At 45.4% G+C, this 24,634-nt stretch overlaps 1 protein-coding gene across 5 annotated transcripts in view; it reads right to left on the bottom strand.

The window, feature by feature from the left end:
- Window positions 1-24,634, bottom strand: part of DNAAF1 (dynein axonemal assembly factor 1) — a 504,693-nt gene that overhangs the window by 81,617 nt on the left and 398,442 nt on the right. For all 5 annotated transcript variants that reach the window (XM_078669123.1, XM_078669125.1, XM_078669127.1 and 2 more), the window contains one exon: window positions 12,248-12,414. In XM_078669123.1, the coding sequence (XP_078525249.1) occupies window positions 12,248-12,414 (167 nt within the window). The remainder of the gene's footprint in view (window positions 1-12,247; window positions 12,415-24,634) is intronic.

The raw sequence follows: 24,634 nt of genomic DNA, 5'->3' as shown, positions 1-24,634 counted from the left end.
AACTTTCGGGACAGCTCTCGCAAAGTCTTCGGATGCATAGCCCGGCAGTCGGAGCACAACTTCGGGTCGTGGTCACGCTCCAGACACCACAAGCACATGAGGTGCGGGTCCGTCACCGACATCATCTTGTGACAGAACCCACAAGTCTTGAAAAAGGTCCCACGTTGGGCCATCTTTCATGGATCAGGAGTCAATAGTCTCAAAAAGAAGTTGACCAAACGTTGCAAAAAGGCTAGTCAAAAAGTGGCTAAGGGGTAGCTCTCTCCGGATCTGCACTAGGCTGGCACGGAAAAAGAAAGAACTGACGTCAGGGTGCAGGGGCGGCATCGAAGTAGGCACCGAAACGTCATCACGTCATCCCGGCTGCCACAATGCTGATGACGGATGCGTAGTCGACCAACGCCACCTACCGACGTGCAGGGGTACTGCTAAAGAAAAATCTCTGGATCCAGTCTGACGCCTGGGGGGAATTCTAAGGTAAGGAATCTACAACTAACAGTCTCTTTCGGATTTAAGACTTAACCGCCGATTCGGCCATTACTAGTGCAGCATGCTTTTTCTCCCTCTCGGTCTTCATTTCTTTTTAGCATGTGCTCTGCCCTTCTTTAAACACCATTCTTGAAGGGTCATGCGTTTCTCTGATACTTCTGCACATTTCCTGGGTTTGCACGCCCCTTTTTGATGATTTATATGCTGTTTATGACATGCATTGCTCTCTAGCTTACAGAGCACGAGTCCCCTGGCCTGTAGAGGACTTGCCATAAGACTTAACTGCTCTTGCAGTTACACTTACGATTACATCCATATTTTAAAATTGTGTGCTTTCGCCCCCACCTTCTATCAATACACCATTCCTTAAGGATTTCACAGTTCTTTGCCACCACTTTTTAATTTTTAATTTCTTGGGGCACCCTCTTTGTGATTAACATGCCGTGTTTCGACTCATACATTTTCCCCATCTTTATTATGCGTATGCATCAACCTCTTCCTCACACAACTTCTGAAGGGTTTCTACCATTTGTTTTCTTTGCTGTTTGTTTAATTCTGCGACACGTGTCCCTCATTATTGATAACAAGTCATGTATGAATATACAGACACCTTGCCTGTAGCATTGTCTAACAACACTAGGTTACCTCTGTAACTTTCTTTAACATATTATAACTGCCCATGTTTCTTTACCATGTTACATCACAACAGGACATACCCATTGAGGTTATTGACATGTGCTTTTCCTGCTTGCTTTTCCCATTTCTTTATGTACATAGTGGGGTCAAGGCGGGAGAGAGGTATTTAAATATCTAAAAAACGAATATTAGGTAAGATTACCTAATGCAAACGATATGATTGATGGCCTCTGTCTGGTTTTATTCTTTTTGCTTTTGTCTTTCAGATGACACGGTGGACCCATTCCTTTGCAATTCCCTGGCCATCGCCCATTCATACAGGCTACTGAAACGTGGTGGCCAGTATATACATTTTTTATTTTCATTTTTATGATTTTGATGCAGAGTGGCTTACCATTTGGTTCTGAAGAATGCCCCTGAACCCCTGCTGGGGTCACTAGAAGGCAGAAGCATGTTGACCTATGTTAGGGGTATATTTGCTGATAACCCCATGTCCTCTCTTTTTTAATCCTGTCCTAGGAGACTGCAGAATGGAAGGCTTTGGGCCTCCCAGATACAGTTTTACCCTTTTCTCTTTGCACTCTGCTCATTATCATTGGTATCTTCCTTAAAACACCTCAGCTCCTCTTCTATCCCAGAAGAGTTGTAGCCCACACCAGTGACCTTGGGGCCCGGGTGTGAGGAGGGAACCCTATGAGGAAGCATGTCACCCTTGGATGAGTGAGGGTTCTTGTTCTAACAGAGGTCTCCTCCCATGAATAGGGCACATTCTGGGCCCAGTACTTTAATAACATCACAACCAGGGGGTTTCCTTTTCTCTCCTCTTCACCTTTTTTCACAACTTTTGAGACATACTTCTAATGAGTTTACATTCAGACAGGGAGAAGTACGGTCTCCCACACAGAGCTCTCCTTTTGATTACAGATGGATAGGAGATCCATGGAGGTCAGCTGTGTGAGAAGTTGGCCTGATATATGATGCTCACTAGTTCTAGTGATCACCTTGTATCAGTCCAAACAACCCTTATGGTGATTGGTTGTAAGTCAACCTTATAGACCAGCTTTCCTAATGGTAGCATGGACAAAGCAGTCTTAGGATAAACTCTTTTGGCATGTGAAGCCAGCTGTTTTACCACAATATAACCCCTTGAATACCAGATGAAAGGACACCACACAGGTTGTTATGAAAATAAACAGTATATTTATTAATAACAACACCTCTGAACTCTTTATGAGGTCAGAGGGCTAAGCACATGACAATCTCTTACGACAAAATACGACAAGTTGCACAAAATTACAATGGTGCCCTAGGGGCACGACAAACCATATACTAAGTAAGTGGAATGTGAAAGTCGATAGAAGGAATGGAGCTGTCCAGAGGCTGGAGTATCGATGGGACCACACTACACTAACTCTAGGTAAGTAATAGGAGGCCCACGGAACGCGTGTGCAGAGTGTGAACTCACACGCGAGATGCGTAACAACGTCTATGGACAGTACAGTTCAAGTAAAAGGTAAGTACGGACAATCCTGACTAGGTAGGACTAAAACGACTGTGGAACTGGACACTAGGACAGTTAAACTACCCTTGAGCACTGAAATGCTCTCGTTACCTCACCCACGGGCTGCGGGTGCATAGGTGCCAAAGTGTGTCGGGTTCTCGCGTTGAAGTCAATGGAGCCTGAAATAAAAGGTGCTGCAGGCGACCAGGAGGAAGATGTCCGGTGCGATCCAAGGGTGGATCGGTAAAGAAGAGGACCTGAAAGCAGAGGGGACAGTGTTCAAAGTCACTAGCCAGTGACCGGTGTGGAACCAGGAAGGAACCAGATGCTGTAGTCGCGATCAGGTGAAGAGTGGACGCTTGACTCTGCAGCATGTGGACCAGGAGGTGTCTTCGACAACCAGGATGGAGGCACGAGCTGTCCCACGCAGGCTCTCGCTGTCGGCGGTGTCGGATCCGGAATTGGAGTCAACAGGCCTTGCAAAGGCAACCCACGCGGTGAGTGGAAAAGGCGTCTGGTGCGGACTAGAGAGTCCTGGGGGCCCCTCTTTTGGAAGGGAGCAAGGGCCAGTCTGGAGCAACCAGACCAGCAGCAAAGATTCAAAGGGTCGTCGTCTAGGAGGCCACTAGCCAGCCGGCAAGTGACCAGACAATGCGTCGAGCAGCAAACAAGCAGAAGGGCCCCACGCAGATCTTGTGGATGCTGGAGGGCTGATCTTCGGTGCAGGGGCTGCTCGGGCTGGGGCTTCTCAATCCCCAAAGCACTTGGTCGAGATTACCTTGGGAGTCGTGCTGGAAGCGAAGTGCAGGTTCGTTCAAGATGGCCGGTCCCACGTGTCTCGTCGCACCCATGGGTCTCAGCTTTGCTGCAGATGTGAGTTGAGGTCGGAGAGGTCTGGGAATCCGGGTCTCGTCGGGCTCTGAAGTCTGGATCCTCGAGGGAAGACGACAAAGTGAAGCCGCTGGACGCTTGATGGTGCCTGCAGTTGCAGGGTGGACACTCCTTGTCCACAAGGGAGATTCTTCAGTCTTCTGGGGAGCAGAACGTCGAAGTCCAGAGTTTCTTCTCGTAGAATTGTTGAGGATAATCTAATTTGGAATGGGACCAGCTCCTACCTTTATCCTACTAAAGGGGGCTGCACTACTGACTAGGTCCCTCCCCTGGGTGGGACCAGGAAGGAGGGTGGTTACACCCCCTATCCTTTGTCCGGTTTCCCGCCAGAGCTGGGGCTGGAGCGCCCCAGCAACTGGTTTGAACCGGTGTATGCACAGGGCACCATGTGTGTCCCAGGCATGTCTCATTCCTTTCAGGCCTGTCCTACCCAATACACAAAATCCTGTCTGGGGTGGTTCTAGCACCTCCCAAGGCAGGAAACCCTTTGTCCAAGCCTCCCTCGCTGGAGGGACTCCCAGCAGTAGGAGGTCAGACTTGTGTCTGTGGTGGCAGCATCCATTTTGTGATGCCAAGGCTCGAGTTAACTTTAACCGGGGTTCACAGTTACATAAGTGTCGTGTCCCTCTAGAAGGGTGGAATGCTACCCCCGTCTCCAGAATTGGCGAGGGGGTAGTATTCCAATTCGTATGACACCTTACTCGAAATGTTTTGATAATGTTATACCAGAGTTGGCATTTAACCGCGAGGTTGATAATGCACTTAATAGTATATGGTATAGCGTTATCATGGAAACAGCTAAAGGACTTGGTTCCGAAAGCTGTAGACAGGCTCAGCTCATGCTAGAGCACCATCTCACATAATTTCAAGCACTCTGCCTTCAGGATTGCTGCAGTATGGGAGCCATCATCTCCGAGGTCTAAAAGACAATCTGCCGGTGGGGCAATTTCTGAGGATCAGAAGAAATTGCTCCACTCGAGCCAATTACATAAAAGAATCGGAGACCCTGAATGAGCGTTTAGTGGCTCGTGGATATCCAGCAAGAATGGTTAGGAGAGCCCGAAAACGGGCCTGGTACAATCCTCGTGAGAGCCTGTTGAACCCCGAAACCACCAACCCAACTGAATTGGAACGTATTATCTGTGTCACGTCCTTCTCTACACGAAGCAATGAAATCAAACAAATTATTAACAAGAACTGGTCTCTGGTAGCTGACGAGATTAAACAACCGGACTTGCCACTTTACTCCTTTAAAAGGGCCAAGAATATAAGGGACTTGGTGGTTCACTCCTATCTTGAACCAGTAACTCAACCGACTCTTACTACCTTGTGGAATTTACCTCCTTTGATTGGACATCACAGATGTGGCACATGCACAGCATGTGATACTACCATCCAGACCAAAACATTTGCTCATGGTGGACGTGTTTACACCTTGAAACATTACACTAACTGTAATTCAACCTGTGTAATTTATGTCATTTTATGTCCATGCAACCACTTATACGTGGGACAAACACAACAAAAATATTTAATCTCGTATTTCCTCTCATTGTAGTAGACTACGATGCAATGTGTTAGGAGCACCACTGGTAGAACACTGGCAAAAGGCAGGACATACAGTGTCTGATTTGAAATGGTTGGTCATTGAGAAGGTATCCCTAGGGAGAAGAGGGGGTAACCTGTTGACGATTCTGAACACACGCGAATCCAAATGGATGTCCCTTTTGGACTCCATAAAAAATGGATTAAATGAACAGGACAGTAGCCTGGCGCAATTAGCGGCGCTCGGCTAACACATTTAACATCCTGTTGTCTCATAGCTAACCAGTGCCTAAATACAGACTCAACATCCCTGGTGTAAAGTCTACCGATAAGATAAATGTGTACCTTTGACTCGTTTACACTCTCATGCTAGAGAAGTGCACGAGTCAGTCTTTAAATGATATTCGTCAATAACTAGGTAATTGACTCGTCTACACTCTCGTGTCTGAGTAGTGCACGAGTTGTATTATTGGCCTGGCACACGTGATCCACCTAACATGAAAACTGTTAATTTAATTCCAATTCAAATTGTGTCACAACGTTGTCTAACGTACAACCTCCTATGTGAGATTTGTCGATGGTATTACGTATGGTCTTGTGATAACACTGTTGGATGATATCTTTTCACCATAACATGAATACTGTCAATTTAATTGTGTCACACTGATGTCTCGCGTACAACCTCCTGTGTGAGAGTTGCTCGAAGTGATAATACTGGTATTCACCATCATTTCCATTGATATGGAATTATTTGCAAGACACTAATAATTTAACCATCTGTGCCCCCACTTTGCATTAAGTCCCGTGTTAATACTGGTGTATGATATGTGGTCAGCTTTATATGCACACTGTCAATTTACTTGTGTTACACTGATGTCTCACGTACAACCTCCTGTGTGAGAGTTGCCTGAGGATGTGATTTATGGTTCTGTGATAATACTGGTAATCACTATTATCCCGATCAATATGGTATTACTTTGTAAACTAGTTATAAACGAACTATCTGCGCTGACAATTTGTATTACGTCTTGCCCTTTAAGTTCCCCTTTTTTAACAAGGTGGTGTAATCCCGACCATGCCTTCAAATTTCGCGGGTCTATATCGCAATTTTAGAGCAACTAGTGCTGTTGAGTGATTCTTCTATGTCCTTCTGAGGTGGTTAGAGTGGTGGCCCCGCCTCTTACGTTGCGTAGCTGCTTGAATCAGTAACCTTTAAATAAGGTGGTGAGTTAATAGCCCCGCCCCCAACTCCGCGTAGCTGGTTCACGGAGCTGACAACAGACGAGTTGCAAAGCGAAATGTAAGTGGGTCAAAAAATCGCTATCTCAGCTTTCACTTATTAAGTAGCCTCTGCATTCTGAACGGGTCCACTCACGCTTCTTTAACCAAGCTGGTTTCCTATTCAGGATACGGCTATATTGACATACTTGTCAACAACAGCTCCAACGCGCCCCCAACTTCGCGGTTCACAGAGCTGACAACAGACGAGCTGCTAAGCGAAATGTAAGTAAAATCCCCATTCCAGCATTCTTTTATGAATTAGCCTCTGCACTCTGAATGGGTCCATTCACGCGTCTTTAACCAAGCCGCTTCTCCATTCAGGATACGGCCATATTGACATATTTGTCAACAACAGCTCCAACGTGGTAGTTAACTACAACTAAATCCGCGCCCTATCTGATGATACCGATGTACCCCCGAATAATCGATTAATCTAGAAGTGGCCTTGAACCCTTCTCTGGTATGTATAGACGACTTAGCCCTTCCATAATATAACGTTTTTTGGAATAACTGGAATGTATGTGCAATTCTGCATGCATATCAATGCAATCACGCGCCCCTAACGCAGTTTTTTCTATCTAGGAATTGATCATACTGACGACTTTGTAAACTCCAGAATCGAGTGTTTGATTTAATCACCTCTACCCGCTACACATGGAATTAGTTATTTCACGTGTAGATCATTGTCAGTAAAGAACCTCCTACAAATGTGTAAGTGACCTTTTGCATGTATTGGTAATTTGCCTTGTCTATCAAGTCCACTATCCTTTAAACCACCGGTTTTCCTTTATTTAGGATTCGGGTACTGTGGCATCCTTTAACTACTGGTCCAGCCCGGGACCCGAGGGCCTGATATAATTGCCGCTGAAGTTCTCTAACCAACTTAGAGGTACGCCTTTAATTTTGGCGCTCATCAGTTCTAATTATTTTTGAGGTTTCTCCTTAAACCCTAGAATGATCTGTCACGTTATCTTTCCCTAAGGCTTCTTTAGTCCCAATATCATATAGCGCTCTTCACCTGAGCCTCAAGTGTTAGTATGTGTCTAGCTGTAAATGTAGCCTGACCTACCCAACTTGTGTTAATTTTTCCCTCTGTTTTATTGAATATTGATGAGTTTTGACCCTGAAAACAGGTTGGTCTCACTCATATTCCTTGCTCTGAGGCCGGTTCTTGGCCCAGACCCCATGGTATATTATCCCCTCTGATTATATTGGTGATGATGTCAAATAAAATGACGACTCTATATATACATTATTCTGATTCTTGTTTTTAAATTTCACAGAAAGAATTGCCCCTGCCATCCCCCCTCCCTTCTCCTGCACATGTCCTGATGAAGACCCCGTATAAGGATTTAACATAGCCTACGGCTAGGGGTCGAAACGTCGACGGCCTTTTTCTTCATAGACCTCCGGCACATGCCCCTGATCAATTGCAATTGTGCATGTGTCCGTTGAATGTCCACATTATACTAGCTTTCAAGTGGATGCCCAAAATTTGGGTTGTTGTATTAGATTTGTTTTGATTTTGAATTGCAAACTGTTACAATTTGTGAACTTTTATGATTGTGTGTATTCTTTTTTGACTTGACACTGCCCTGAGCACTTCCCTTCCCTTTCTTTTCCTCCCCCCTTTGGGGCTCTTAATTAGACATGAACTTTTATATTGACTACTATTCAGTATTGTAAAATAAAGGACAATACTTGTCATTAACTTGATTCATATCTCCTGTTTAATGGTTATGTTAGTCAATGCTAGTGTGTGTTACACATGACACTTTTTTTCTTGTGGGGACCCCTTTCTACATTTACCATTCAGGATTGATAAGGCCTGCCATAGGAGTGACTGATAGGAGGATATGTGTCCATTTCTAGGGTTTGATATAGGTATACTATATCTATAGCAAAGGGTGATTACACCACCTTGCCCCAGCTGTCATGCAGCCAGTTGTGTCAGTTTTATATGGCCAGCCAGGGGTGGCATAATACATGCTGCAGCCCCTGGTAGGCCCTGAGTACACCTATGCCCTGGATACCTAAGGTATACTGTACAGGGACTGATAAGGTGGCCCAGTACCAGTTGGTAAATGCACCTAAAGTACATGGTTGTCAATTTAGAGAGAGAACAGCTAGGCTGTGGGTCTGATTAGCAGGCCCACAGCCAGGGAAAGTCGTAAACCGGTGAAGCAAAAATCTGGGGTGACCATAGGATTGCAGACCCCACTCTCCTACAAGCTGCAGGTTGATTAATAGCACATGAGTGTTGTGCTAAGGTAGCACTATACCTGGCTATAGAAAACATTTGTGTCAGGCACAGGGTGTTCAAATCGATAAGATGTTTCAATGGCAGTCAATGTAAGGTTTCATAGAACCAGGGTCATACAATCAGATTCCTTAAGTTCAAATGAAGTGTGTAATTTGTGCCGGTGGTTCTAAGTGGAAGGCATCCACTCATTTTTAGCAGCCGAAAATTATTTTACCATCATCACACTTTGAGCCAGAAAAAGAGAAAAAGAAATCAAGAGGACGAGAGAGATGGTAAAAGCATTGTAGACAGAGAAAGAATGGATGAAACAATGCAAGAGTGAGATAAAGAGACTAGGGGCTAGATGTAGGTCACCAAGTCAAGTCAAGTCAAGTGTAAGTTTATTATGACCATAGTCTTTAAACAGATACAAGAAACAGTATCACCAGTTTAAAATATTCACATAAAAACAATAAAACATTATAAATTGATCCGATATGAAATTAGACACTTACATACCTTTATGCTGGTACCCACGCTAATAAAATTGCCTTTAAAGTAAAACTTGGCATTTACAGTTAAAACCCCGTAGTTTCCCTTATTTAAAAATAGTTCATTAAATTAAGATTCATACAATCCTACAAGTTATTCCTGATTTCTTAAGTCATTCAGTACCACTTTTATGTATTTCCCAAGGGCAATTGTGATATCAACGGTGGGAATTTCAGTTAATAGGTCGGCTGCCTGTGCCCTCGTTCTTATATCATATTTTAGGAACACGGGGCGCAGCCACCGTTTACGTTGTTCCAATAGTGTTAAGCAGTCGAGTAGGATATGTAACAGGTCTCCTTTACATCCCAGGTTACACCTAGAGCACCCTTTCTGATCTAACATTTTCAGTTTCAGATCTTTATTTGTTAACCATGGGTTGAGACCAATCCGCAGCCTTAAAATCCCAAGGTCACCAAATACCGGTCGGTAACGGCCGATTTCGGCAGTTACCGACAGGTATTTGGATTTTCAGATGTAGGGGGCTTAAAAATTACCGATTCGGTAAATTTACAGAATCGGTATTTACCGATTCTGTAAATTTACCGAATCGGTAATTTGAAATGTAGGTGGCACTGAAAACAGTGCCACAGGGCCTTAAGAATTCGTTATTTACCATCAAATACTATTTGATGGTAAATAACGAATTCCTGTGTACATGCACATCTGTGCATGTACACCTGTGCCATGTGGCACCCATACATGCCCTGAGGGCATGTATGTGTGTCACATGGCACACAAGCCTGAATCAGGGGTGCAACAGGGTGTCAAAATGACACCCTGTCCCCCTTGTAAATTTGGTAATTTTACCGAATCGGTATTTACCAATTCGGAAATTTACATTGGTTCCTATGGGCCTCAAGTCACATAGGAATCAATGGCAACTACTGAATCGGTAAATACCGATTCGGTAATTACCGAATGTTACAGATTCGGTAATAAAATCTGAAAAATACCTACATAGCATTTACCGATTTGTAAATACCGAATCGGTAAAATTCGGTATTTACGAATCGGTAAATGCCATTTACCTACATCGGGCCCAAGAAGTGTAGGGTTGTCGAGGACATGAGATGTAGTCAAGACTAAGCTGCCTTGGTATTCAGAAACCACAAAATTCTGCAGCGTACTCCTAAAAAAACTTTTGACTCCTGCACTTTTTTATTTCTTTATTTATTTATTTATCTGCATTGTCAAACTGAGATGAGTCACCCACTTTTGAAAGAAAAACCGCTCTTTTAGTTTTTTGTCAGGAAAAACAGCTTCGATTCAGCAAGTCAGCGCACGGCCACAGAGAGGATCAGCATAACCTTTTGTTGGGGCAGGAAACTGCACCAACATTTAGTATTTGTAAGAGATATAGATGAATGAATGGGTTTTTAGGAGACATTGATATTAAATTAGGAAAGGACTGAGAAATTTAAATAATTCGAATATGGGAGTTCTTTTCTTACACTGAGCATTCAAAAATGTGCGTAGACAGGGCTGGCATTATGGCAGTGCGATTGGTACGGCCGCACTCGGCGCTGACCTGTAGGGGGGCACTAGCCTCGAGGGGGCAGGGGGTGCTGTGTTAGCAATAACTTAAGATTTAAAAGCATCTGCTGCAGGATTCCTTGTGTATCCATCTTTCATGCAGCAATAAAAATGTAAAGATAACTTTTGTGACTAAAGATCCTGGTAAAGTCCAGTGGCAGTTTTAACTCACCGTAAAGTAGTGCAGAGCGTTAGTTTGTCTGCTACAAAGAACAGATCTGAATGTTATGTTGAGAGCTGAGTGGATTACTGAAGCCAGCCTTTATCAGGGCTTTAAAACAAATAAAATGTATGTAGGAGAGTGGCTATGGATAGATGAGGGGCACTTTTGCTGGGTGACAGTGAGGGAATCAGAGGAGTTCATTGGGGGGCCCGCCAAAATACATTGTTGCACCGGGTTCCACCAGCGCTAAAGACGACTGTGTGTACAATCACACTCTGGACGCATTACGTCATAACTTTCATAATCACACCTTAACACCTCCCAGCAGACTACGCAATTCCTTTTTAAAGCATGCCTAGAACTGCGAGGGTCCTAGCGTGCATAATATCAAAGACACTGCACAAGACACATTATATAAACATAGGATTAGGAAACTAGGCGTAAGACATCACTGTATATAAATAACATACACTTAAGTGTGCAATATATGCCAACCCTGCGATATGCTTGAGTACTACATATACATATGAGAATTAGTAAAATGTTGCAATATGGCTACGCATGAGTGTAACTTGGCTTAGTGTAAAGATATTCAAATAATCATGTGGAAGAATGGACACTTGTAGCTTCATAACCATTGGTTAGAATGGATCACCCACATAAACGCTATGTTTTTAGATTGCGGTGTATATCGGTTCTCCGCCCCACATTAGCGTTATGGCATTGTCATTGGATGTCCAATATCGTGCTATATGCCAGCCTCATCCAGAGACAACCTCTGGTTTTGATAAATATTTAGCGTAAAGATATACACTTTCCAAATTATAATGAATAGGCGTATTTAACCCCAAAACTACATTAGTCAAATGTATTTAACGCTAATGAATAGTCACATGGAGTTATCCGAGCAGACAGAGCCTGCGAGTTCGTGATAAGTAGACCTACTGCACTGTTTTAAAAAAAATGTTTTTTCATGTCAGTTGTAGCAAACACTCTGAAAGCGTTATTGGCACAACATGTGCCAATATTGTCAGTTTCTCACTACTGTAGAGCATTACCTCAAAGCAAGTTTGAGTGACAAGAGAGAGGTGAGCAGAGGCAAGGAAAAACTCAGAGCGGAGTACAAGATTTTAAAGTGTAGTTGTTGTAAGGGAGTCTAATTTGTAGGTTGAATTCCATTCTTGGTCGCAGCCTGAACCGTGATGCTTAGATGAATTAATTAACAGTGTTTGCTGTTCTTAGATGGTTTTTCTTCCTTTACTAGTATTGCCATAGCTAACGGCAGACTTCATAGAAGCATGTTTTTATGCTGTTTGGTAAGTACATATCTATTAAATCAAACAATTGTGTTATTTATCATTTAAATGTAACCTTAAATATAATAAGTACTTCTGTATATTTGGAGTAACAATACCTGATTCTTCCATCATCTTTTGCCTTTTTTTAGCTTCTGCTCTCTTTCTAATGGCCTCTAAAGCATCAATACTGTCTTGGATTTTCTTCCTTTCTCTCGATGCCCATTTTTCTCTCTCCTCTATTTCAGCTTGACGGCCTCCTCTTAACCATGCCTCTGCACACGCCCTGGTGACAATAAGCAAAGTTATGTTATTTGGAGAGGGCACATACAGACATGCATGTGTAAGTAAAACGGTTGAGTTGTTAGGGGGAATGAGTTTAGGTCCTTTCATCAGAAAAGACTCAAATGGTACAATTTGAGTAGCATGGCTTTCGGGTCAGATGAATAAGAAGATACTTACTGGTCAAGGGTGGATATATTTTATACATTAGTACACTTAGAATATCTCCCATTTCTAGAAGGAAGATATTAAAACAAGGTGTTTGCCTTCTCTAGTCTGTTGATTACACTATGAAAGCCCACATTTACCTCCAAGTTCACCATAACTGACAGATGTAATTTTCTTTTGAGTAGGAGACTGTATAGTAAAGCACCTACAGAATGCATCTAATTCTGGAAGGAGTGGTGAGGAGGGTCAATTGGGAATCCATTGACAGTACATGTTCTGGGGGGGAATTGTTACAGATAAGTGCCCTCATGTTCACCAACTTGTGACATTCTATATTTTAACATGATTCGAGTGAAACTTTAGCTAGAGGAGAGCATTGAGAGATTAGCCTTAACAATAATATAGTTTTTAGAAAGAATAATATAGTTTTAGAAAGAATAAAATACTTTTAGACTCTAGAAGTGGTATTCCAGAAATATTGTTTATAGAATTTATGATCAAACCATTTCATCTCTATGTCAGTGGGCCGGGAGGGGCTACTGGAACTCCAAACATGGTGGTTGGAGAAATGTGTCTTGCATGTCCTGTGGCTGTCATACTATGGCTCGGCAAACCGGGCCCAGTAAACACATTCGGCGCTTAACTCTTAAGCAAGGGATCTCAGGTAGGTAGTGTGGGTGGAGAGACTCAGCACACAAGCCCAGGGATGTAACAGAAGGCCCCGCGTCCCCTGCAGTGCAGAGTGCCCCTCTGGTACCTCCACCCTGCAGGGGACCCTCATCCACTTCTGCAGACTGTGTGCATATGCACACAGAACAAATCAGAGCAGCTGCTGCCTGTCTATAGCCTGCTGCACAGTGCATTCTTTCACCATGTCTTCCTCGGGCAGATTTATAGAAAGTGCCCCAGGGACGCAAAAGCCATGTGTGCCCGTCTTGTGAGCCCCCGGGTAGTTTGGTATTACAGATGGGGCTACAGTCGCTTAGGCGGCCTCTTCTGTATTACAGATAGCGCTGGTGCATATGGAGCCCCAGCACTATCTGTAGAGGGCATTACCTAATCACATAGGGGAGTGGTCCCATGCAAATGAGGGAATCTCTTTACCTCTGCACCCACGCCTTATCATGGAATGTAGGCACCAAGGCAAAGAAACTGTCAGGAGCGCTGTCAGTGAGCCCCATGATGACAGCCCTCTGAAGAGGTTTAAGGGGGTTTTATGGACTGCCCCAGATATCCCCTTGCAGGAGGGTGCGGTCACTCACTGCACCCGCCTGCAATGGGATTTCTCTATCTCTTAAAAGTGCTAGTGGTTGCCGCCTGCACAGTGAAACATTGAGCAGCTTTGAAGCAGCCACTCTGTATTTCCCTTGAATGCGCGGCCCTCAGGCATGGGTTTGTGGCTACCCTGAGGGCAGCGCATTTAACATAATAGTGCACACTTTTTTTGTTTCTGCATGGAACACCTGTTTGATGGTGTGCTGTGGCGCAAACAGGGAAAATGTGTCCTATATGTAATAGGGCACCCAGTGAAGCACCAGCAACAAACTTTCAAAATATTGAATTATTGGAATCTAAGGGCGAAAAGGTGTCCCCAAGTTTCAGAATCTCATTTAATATTGATGAGAAAGAAAAATACTGCAGAGTCAAGAGTGGTAAAGTCCACCAGGAAAGGTGAAGGACAGAGGAGAGGGGGCTGGAATTACAGAGATGCAGGTGGAAGGCAGAGAAAGAGAGAGATATGAGAATGCCAGTGAAATAATGGAATAGCTTAGAGAGTGAGAAAGGTGGAAACGGGTATATGAAAGTTAAGAAAAAGGCAGTTTAGAGTGAGATGGAAAACATCTATAGGGTATGACCAGAGAGATAGAAACCGGTAAAGGGTAAGACAAAAGAGAAAGAGGTGCTAAAGAATGAGGCACATACACGTTAACACACAACATGGTAAGTCTGCGCACGATGGTGGCTTGGATAGGTCTGGTGCAGCTGAAACTCTCTTCCGTTTCCACGAAAGGGGCGAAAGCTAGAATGGCCATGAGGTGTAGTGGAGAGGCCCAACGATCTGCCCGATGCACGAGACTCCATGAACCACTCTAGAGTTGAGTCTGCCTTCTCTCAAAACAGACGGTATCCATCAAAGGGCATGTCCATCAAATTAGCCTGGACATCGCCTGAAAAGCCAGACGTTCTAACCCAGGTGTGGCGCCGTAAGACCACTGTCGATGAAATTGCTCTTCCCAGCGAATAGGTTGTGTCAAGTACACACCTAATGGTGAATTTTGCTGCCTCTCTCCTGTCCTTGACTGCCTGAGAGAGCACAACCTGCGCCTCCTCCGGAACTTGTGGCAGTGCTTACACAGCTGTCTCCCAGCAGGAACAGGAGAAACGGCCCAATAAGCAAGCAGTATTTACCAACAGCAATGCCAGGCTGGAGGAAGAAAACATCTTCTTCCCAAGTGATTCCAAACTCTTGGATTCCCTGTCAGGTGGTGTGGACGGTAACACGCCCTGGGGAGTTGAAGCCTGCACCACCAAGCTTTCAGGGGTGGGGCATTGGCTGAGGAACTTTAAGTGACCCGGAGCTAGGCGATGGTGGTGCACCACTGTCCTATTCACAGGAGCCCCCGAGCTAAGCTTGGAACATGTGCCTAGTAGCACATCTCGTCAGTGCTTCATTAAAAGGCAGAAGAGGTTCAGAGGTGGAAGCCCCAGGCTGAAGCACTTCGGTCAGGAGATTAGTCCTGACCTGCACAGAGGGCAACTCCAGTCAAAGGACCTCAGCCACTATCCTTACCACCATGTCATAAGATGCTGCCTCATCTGTAGCCACAGTTGGTGGTGAGAGCATGCCAGTAATTGGGGATGTGGTACTCCAATGGCTTCCTCAAGTTCCTCATACCAGTCCATCTGCATTTCAGACTCATCCTGGTGTTCTAAAGGGTCCATAGACCCCTCCCAATCCTCTCTTGTGCCTGAAAACATCATAAGAAATGCACAGGCAACAACATATAACCCCTCGGTTCTGCCAGCACTTGATTTGGCATCGAGCGACAGCGTTCCAACTCGGTGTTGTCAGGGACGAGGATGGGGCTGGAACCACCAGTGGGCGCTGGCAGCTCTGAAGGCACTGACTTTGGGTCCGACACTGGGGCATGTCGGGTAGGCATGACCTGTGCCGTCCCGGATCTGGAATCGTATCCTCAAGGCCCCACTGGTCCTTGCCAGAGTCAATGGCGTAGAATCCGATGGGGCCCCTTCCGACCCTGTGAGGTCCGAAGGCTCACCAGAGGGGTCAGCCCACTCAAATATGTGGTGCATGGCCTCGTGGGACTCTTTAATTTGAGTGGGGGCCGATCCAACTACCGAAAAAGGAGGGAGGCGCGAAGTTGACCTTAGCTCCGGCTCCGCAGAACCGTGCCTCCAGTGTCGGTGCTCCTTAGTGCTCTCATCAACGGACGACAGTTGAGGTGACGATGAAGTCTGCTTGCACTTCATTTCTTGTGCCTCTTCCCCGAGTGTTCCTAGGACCTTGAGTGGAAGGAAGAAGACTTAGGTCTCTGGGAGTGGTCTTGTGACCGCCTCTTCTTCGATCGGCACCGGGATCTCCGTGAAGTCTCACTGGCCGGTGTCGACTGCCGGGCCGCAAGGAGCTTTAAAGCATGCTCCCGTAAGGTCTTCGGAGCCATGGCCCGGCACTTCGAGCACGACTTCGAGTCATGGTCGTGATCGAGACACCAAACACAGACCAGGTGGGAATCGGTAAACGACATGGCATGGTGACAAGCGCCACATGATTTAAACCCATTCTTCCTTGAAGACATCATCGCACACGATGGGAAAACATTTCCGAAGTCTACAAAAAGTTAAACATTCCTGTCAAAAAGCGACAGATCGGTGTTTATCTGGCGAGAAAAGAAAAAAACTGACGTCCGCATGCCTGGGCGGCATCTATATAGCTGACCGCAACATCATAACCGGCGCTAACAATGACGTCACTGGGCTCTGAATTGAGCCACCTGAAGGCGCATGCAAGGGGTACTACTTGCAAGAATGTTTCCAGATCCAGCCTGATGCCTGGGAAATTCTAAGGTAAGGAATCTTCAGCTAGAAGTGTCTATCAGATATTTACATTTTGTTGGCTGCCGAAAAAAATAACATCCTACATTCTTTCTTTCAGCACACCCCAAGTACCCAGCAAGATTGTCACATAAATCCCTCACTTTTGTAATCGGTGAAAGAAAAGTAAACACCAAGATCCTTTGGAGGACATAGCCTGACATGTGTCCGCTGTCTTTAAATGCACAGATCTGTGTTTAACCCATCACCGTTCTTTAGCCCACTCTGCCACCCCAGTTCAGACATGGCCATATGCAAATCAGTCTGACCCTGTGCCTCATGGGAACAGTCCAGCCCGAACTGCCAAGCCATGCCTTCTCTGGACCGTAATCAAGCTTTCTAGGACCGGTTTCTGGCATTTCAGCCGTCTTCAGCCAGGCTTGCTTAAATCCAGTATATTGTAGAACACAGGGTTGAACCCATAAAGTCGGTGGGACCTGGGTGATTGGTTATTACAGACAGAGGGGTCCCAGACTCCAATATAAAATGAATAGTATAAAAATGAAGATTGAAAGGTAAATTCAAAACATAAAGATCAATTGTAGTGCAATGTTTTATTCACAGTGCACTCTTATAACCTTTCCATGGTTTCACAGTATAGCAAACAAATATTCAATATCAATTTGTGCCCGTAGTGAAAGGGGAGAAGGAGGGGAAGGTGTGTGGGGTACAGCTCAAGGTGAAAGGAATTGTGACTCACTTTACAAATAGTATGGCATTGGCAAATACATTGACATTCATGTATACTTTTAATTTAGATGGTCCCCATCTAACGGGACCTCAAAAAAAATGTGCAAACATCTAAAACATTGCTATGTAAGGTCAAAATCCTTATAGGCTGTATCAATCACGCTGGTATTAGGAGTTGACAGAGTAGATGTCAGTCTACGTTTCGACCCAGATACGTGTAGGATAGTTGGTCCTTACAAGGCGGGTCTTCATCAGGACAAATAAGGGAAGGGCAAACCTCCTAGGGTCAGAAAGAGATATAAAGACTATTTATTGGAAGACTCAAAATGTCATGACATACCGGCGAAACTATCGCAGGTTGATTTACATTAAAAAAGAGAGGACTATAAATAGAGGCACATATTGTGCTCGCAAGGGACAGGACGTGATTACCTGCACCCTTGTACGTTAGAAAGGAACTGATTATGGCGGCGGTTATTCGTCGGCGATCTACAGAGAATGATTTAGAATGGAAAAACTCATGAGTGGTAACTGTGAGAGATCATAGGGAGCATTCTGAGTATTAGCATTTTACAATTGTTACCTGGTTCCGTGGAAACGGCTGGATTACTCAGCACAGCTAGTCTGGGGAGGTAAAGGTGTGGATCGGTAAGTCAGTCTACATGCTACAGATGTCTCTAAATCAAATTAAAGACCACATGAAATGAAAGGATTAGGGGCCGGTGGTTCACTCACCCATTAGTTCAGAGCCGGAGAATGAGTAATTCGTCTTAGTGTCAGCAGAAACGGCTGGATTGTCGACAGCGCGGTTCTGGGGAGGCAAGAAAATAAATCAGTGAACCTGACCGCCACAAAAGTCCAATCGCAGGAAAGGATCATTGAAGAGGGGGAACCTCGGTCACGCAGTCAGCTTACCTAGATTAGGAAGCTTGAACACGAAAAATCCGTCTTGTGGCTTGTCTCCATTCCCCGTAACCAGGAAGTCAGGCGGGGAAGGGGCGTGGTCACTTTAAAAGCCAAAGTCATAGAGGTGGAGAAAAGACTCGTCTTAAGACGTTGCCTAGTAACTGGTAGCGTCCCAGAGGGGAAGCGAGTTAATTGTAGGGCTTTGCAAAAGACTGGGGCCGTGTATTGACATAACGGATAATACATTGATGAAATAATGTACAATAAATTCTGTTGAGCCACATGTCGGTTAAAAATTATTTGCAGTGCGCTGTGGCATAGGGCTTGTACATAATGTACTCATTGACACGTTAGTCAGAGTTGTAAAATTGGTGACGTAGGGTTATCTGTCGCGTGAACCAATAGCGTGAACCTATCCCCAGGATGGTTAAAACGCATTTGTTCATTATTTTACTTAACAAACACACTTTTCATGTCTGTGTGGACCTACCAACATGGCGGTCAGACGCATTTACATATGTTTAACCGGAGCATACTTATTATATGCGTGAACCTGCCATCAAGGCGGTCGGACGCAGTGTACAACGTTAGCATCAGAGTCAAAAAAGAAGGATGACAGAGAGTGGGAGTTTCCCACAACACAGAATGACAAGAAGGATTTTACAGGTTAGCCAGTTGAGCAAAACTACTTTCAGATTCATTGAGTCCACGCTGTAAGGTTCAGGGAGCACCTCTAGTAGAACACTGCATAAAAGAGAATCACTCACCTGAACATCTACAGTGGACCGTACTTGAACAGGTTAAATTGGGCCCAAGGGGTGGTAACATAATTCCCATTCTCAACATCAGGGAACTTAAATGGATACATTTTTTTGATTCAGTCCACAATGGACTCAATGAATCTGAAAGTAGTTTTGCTCAACTGGCTAACCTGTAAAATCCTTCCTGTCATTCTGTGTTGTGGGAAACTCCCACAAATCTAATCTGTCACTCTCTGTCATCCTTCTTTTTTGACTCTGATGCTAACGTTGTACACTGCGTCCGACCGCCTTGATGGCAGGTTCACGCATATAATAAGTATGCTCCGGTTAAACATATGTAAATGCGTCTGACCGCCATGTTGGTAGGTCCACGCAGACATGAAAAGTGTGTTTGTTAAGTAAAATAATGAACAAATGCGTTTTAACCATCCTGGGGATAGGTTCACGCTATTGGTTCACGCGACAGATAACCCTACGTCACCAATTTTACAACTCTGACTAACGTGTCAATGAGTACATTATGTACAAGCCCTATGCCACAGCGCACTGCAAATAATTTTTAACCGACATGTGGCTCAACAGAATTTATTGTACATTATTTCATCAATGTATTATCCGTTATGTCAATACACGGCCCCAGTCTTTTGCAAAGCCCTACAATTAACTCGCTTCCCCTCTGGGACGCTACCAGTTACTAGGCAACGTCTTAAGACGAGTCTTTTCTCCACCTCTATGACTTTGGCTTTTAAAGTGACCACGCCCTTTCCCCGCCTGACTTCCTGGTTACGGGGAATGGAGACAAGCCACAAGACGGATTTTTCGTGTTCAAGCTTCCTAAACTAGGTAAGCTGACTGCGTGACCGAGGTTCCCCTTCTTCAATGATCCTTTCCTGCGATTGGACTTTTGTGGCGGTCAGGTTCACTGATTTATTTTCTTGCCTCCCCAGAACCGCGCTGTCGACAATCCAGCCGTTTCTGCTGACACTAAGACGAATTACTCATTCTCCGGCTCTGAACTAATGGGTGAGCGAACCACCAGCCCCTAATCCTTTCATTTCATGTGGTCTTTAATTTGATTTAGAGACATCTGTAGCATGTAGACTGACTTACCGATCCACACCTTTACCTCCCCAGACTAGCTGTGCTGAGTAATCCAGCCGTTTCCACGGAACCAGGTAACAATTGTAAAATGCTAATACTCAGAATGCTCCCTATGATCTCTCACAGTTACCACTCATGAGTTTTTCCATTCTAAATCATTCTCTGTAGATCGCCGACGAATAACCGCCGCCATAATCAGTTCCTTTCTAACGTACAAGGGTGCAGGTAATCACGTCCTGTCCCTTGCGAGCACAATATGTGCCTCTATTTATAGTCCTCTCTTTTTTAATGTAAATCAACCTGCGATAGTTTCGCCGGTATGTCATGACATTTTGAGTCTTCCAATAAATAGTCTTTATATCTCTTTCTGACCTTAGGAGGTTTGCCCTTCCCTTATTTGTCCTGATGAAGACCCGCCTTGTAAGGACCAACTATCCTACACGTATCTGGGTCGAAACGTAGACTGACATCTACTCTGTCAACTCCTAATACCAGCGTGATTGATACAGCCTATAAGGATTTTGACCTTACATAACAATGTTTTAGATGTTTGCACATTTTTTTGAGGTCCCGTTAGATGGGGACCATCTAAATTAAAAGTATACATGAATGTCAATGTATTTGCCAATGCCATACTATTTGTAAAGTGAGTCACAATTCCTTTCACCTTGAGCTGTACCCCACACACCTTCCCCTCCTTCTCCCCTTTCACTACGGGCACAAATTGATATTGAATATTTGTTTGCTATACTGTGTAACCATGGAAAGGTTATAAGAGTGCACTGTGAATAAAACATTGCACTACAATTGATCTTTATGTTTTGAATTTACCTTTCAATCTTCATTTTTATACTATTCATTTTATATTGGAGTCTGGGACCCCTCTGTCTGTAATAATTGCTTAAATCCAGTGGCAAAGTGAGCCAGGGACTCACGTCTGAATATACCCTGCCAACTTATGGCGAACAAAGCGGTACAAAAGGGGGTGGTGATGGACGGAGCATCTGAATCAATCAAACACTCACACATAGTCAACAGATCTGGGTTTAATCCATCACCGTTCTTTAGCCCACTCTGCCACCCGAGTTCAGACATGGCCATATGCAAATCAGTCTGACCCTGTGCCTCATGGGAACAGTCCAGCCCGAACTGCCAAGCCATGCCTTCCCTGGACCGGAATCAAGCTTCCTAGGACCGGTTTCTGGCATTTCAGATGTCTTCAGCCAGGCTTGCTTGAATCCAGTGGCAAAGTGAGCCAGGGACTCACGTTTGAGCATACCCTGCCAACTTATGGCGAACAAAGCGGTACAAAAGTGGGTGGTGATAGACGGAGCATCTGAACCAATCAAACACTCACACCCAGTCAAAAGATCTGGGTTTAATCCATCACCGTTCTTTAGCCCACTCTGCCACCCCAGTTCAGACATGGCCATATGCAAATCAGTCTGACCCTGTGCCTCAAGGGAACAGTCCAGCCCGAACTGCCAAGCCATGCCTTCCCTGGGTGGAATGCATTCCCAGTTAAGCTATCAGAATGTCCCCAAAAAGTCTTTGCAGACCAGACAACTGCACAGTCTAGTAGGCCTCGATCTAAAAAGATGCCAATGTATGAAAACTCTGGCATTTATGAACTTGTAAAGACAGACATGCTATAGATGTGTTTTGGAAAGTATGGAAGAATGCATGCATTTGAGCTTGCTACAGGTAAGGTTTGTTTTAATATCACGGAAAAAGGGCTTCAAGGCCATAAAACAGGCCTGCACACTGACTCAGACGAGCCCGTCGGGCACTGCCTGATATCCCTAAGGGGCAGTCTAACCCTGCTGCCTGCCAGGGAAGTGACAACTGCAGATGAAAGGTCTTCACTTATAGTCAAATTCATGTTAAGCTCGTAATTATCACTATGCCCCACAACTTATCCCATCAACCAGAGAGCTGTTGTCATAGGCACCCATTCTCAGTGGCAGAGTAATTCTGATAGGCCTGGTGACATTAGTTGTCAGTAGCATCGGAATTATGAGATGAGGTATTTAGCTGCTGAAAATGGTTGAAATCTTCAGGTGAAATGAACAAGTTACTTACCTTCGGTAACGCTTTTTCTGGTAGATACTATATCTGCCTGTGGATTCCTCACTTTGTGAATATCCCCTTGCGTCAGCAACATTCGGAAATTCTTTTGTAGCTTCGCGCCGACGTGGATCCGGACGTCACAGAGGCACGGCATCGCACGCGACCTCGCTGACGTCACCGGCGCCTATAACAGGCCCACGCCGGCGTGATGACATCAGTTCCGCCCTTTTTTCCGTGCCATCGAGGCACACGGACGGACCGATGATAGTAGAAATATACACAGTATACGTAGTATAGAAACAAGGTAACACACACAGTGTGAAGCAAATACAATAACAACATTTGAAATAAACATTTCCATGACAATAAAATAACACATCATAGAAACTCTGGCATAGAAGAGTGGACAACGGGGAGGCGGGTGGGTCAGTGAGGAATCCACAGGCAGATATAGTATCTACCAGAAAAAGCGTTACCGAAGGTAAGTAACTTGTTCTTCTGATAGATACATCTGCCGTGTGGATTCCTCACCTTGTGAATAGAGTCCCACAGCAGTCCCCACTCCCGGAGGAGGGTGTCCACTCTGCTATACCAGGAAATCTTGGAGGACAGAGCGCGCGAAGTGGCCGTCCCTCCTCACCTCAGTATCCAAGCAGTAGTGCTTCGCGAAAGTGTGGAGGGAGGCCCAAGTCGCGGCTCTGCAAATGTCCTCAACAGGTACACCTCTAGACAAAGCAGATGATGCAGACTTTGCTCTAGTCGAATGTGCTCTAATACCCTCTGGAGGGTCCTTACCAGCCAAAGAGTAGCAGATCTTAATGCAGAGCACGATCCACCTCGACAGAGTCCTCTTATGGACCGCTCTTCCTTTCTTGCAGCCAGCAAAGCCAACGAAGAGCTGGTCGTCCACTCGACAGTCTTTAGTCCTGTCCAAGTAAAAAGACACCGCCCTCTTGGGGTCAAGACGGTGTAATCTCTCCTCCTCCTTGGAAGGGTGAGGGGGAGGATAAAAGGTAGGAAGGGTAATGGATTGACCAAGGTGGAAAGGAGTCACCACCTTAGGCAGAAAAGCAGCCCTGGTCCTAAGAACCATTCGTTCAGCATGAATGGTCAGGAATGGGGGCTTGGAACTAAGAGCTTGAAGCTCACTTACCCTCCTTGCTGAGGTTATTGCAACGAGAAAAACCGTTTTCAAAGTCAGAAGCCTCATGGGACACTTGTGAAGAGGCTCAAAGGGAGCACCCATCAAAAATGTCAAAACTAGGTTCAAATCCCACTGAGGCACAACAAAGGGTGTAGGAGGGAACCTATTAGTAAGGCCCTTCAGAAACCTTAAAACAATGGGAGACTTAAAAAGAGAAGGCTGGTCAGGCATACAGATAAATGCCGACAGCGCAGACAGATATCCCTTCACCGTGGCAACAGCAAGCCCCTGCTGGGCCAGGGAAAGGGCAAACTGGAGCACATCAGATAAATGGGACCTCAAAGGGTCTATAGACTTCTCCCTGCACCAAACAACAAATTTAGACCACCTATAAGAATAGATGGACTTAGTGGAGTCACGCCTGGCCGACAAAATGACATCCACCACATCGTGAGGGAGAGAAAAAGAAATCAGGTTGCCCCGCTCAATCTCCAGGCATGAAGGTGTAAGGTCTGGAGGTGGGGGTGTAGAACCTGCCCCTCCATCTGAGAGAGGAGATCTGCCCTGTAAGGGAGACGGAGCGGCGGGTGAGAGGAGAGGTGGAGAAGGTCTGAATACCACACCCTTCTTGGCCAATCCGGGGCGATCAATATGACTTGGGCCCGGTCTTGGCGAATCTTCCTCAGAACCCGAGGAATCAAGGGTATGGGAGGAAACGCGTAAAGGAGCTATGAGTTCCAACTCAACTGAAACGCGTCCCCAAGGCTCCTTGCATCGGATATTGGAGACTGCAGAATGACAGGCAGTGAGCATTCTCGTGAGTGGCGAACAGGTCCACCCGAGGTGTCCCCCACATCTGAAAGATGTCATGAACCACCTCCGGGTGAAGCCTCCACTTGTGATCGGCAGAGAACTGCCGACTGAGACTGTCTGCACGAACGTTCAGAACCCCGGCCAGATGATATGCCATCAGACAAATCTGATGGTCCTGAACCCAGGACCAGAGACGCAGAGACACTGCGACCCCACTCCTCCCTGCTTGTTGATGTACCACATCGCGGTCGTGTTGTCCGTCAGGACCTGGACTGACTGACCGCGAAGGGAAGGGAGGAAGGCCTTGAGCGCCAAACGTATCGCCCGCAATTCTAGAAGGTTGATGTGAAGCAACCTTTCCTCTGGAGACCAAAGACCCTTGACCTCCAGGTCTCCCAGATGAGCACCCCACCCGAGAGTGGATGCATCCGTTATCACTGTGGCCACCGCTGGAGGAA

This window comes from Lissotriton helveticus, chromosome 12 (genome assembly GCF_964261635.1).
Source record: "Lissotriton helveticus chromosome 12, aLisHel1.1, whole genome shotgun sequence".
Classification (NCBI taxonomy): domain Eukaryota; kingdom Metazoa; phylum Chordata; class Amphibia; order Caudata; family Salamandridae; genus Lissotriton; species Lissotriton helveticus.
This window is presented reverse-complemented; position numbering and strand designations above follow the sequence as displayed.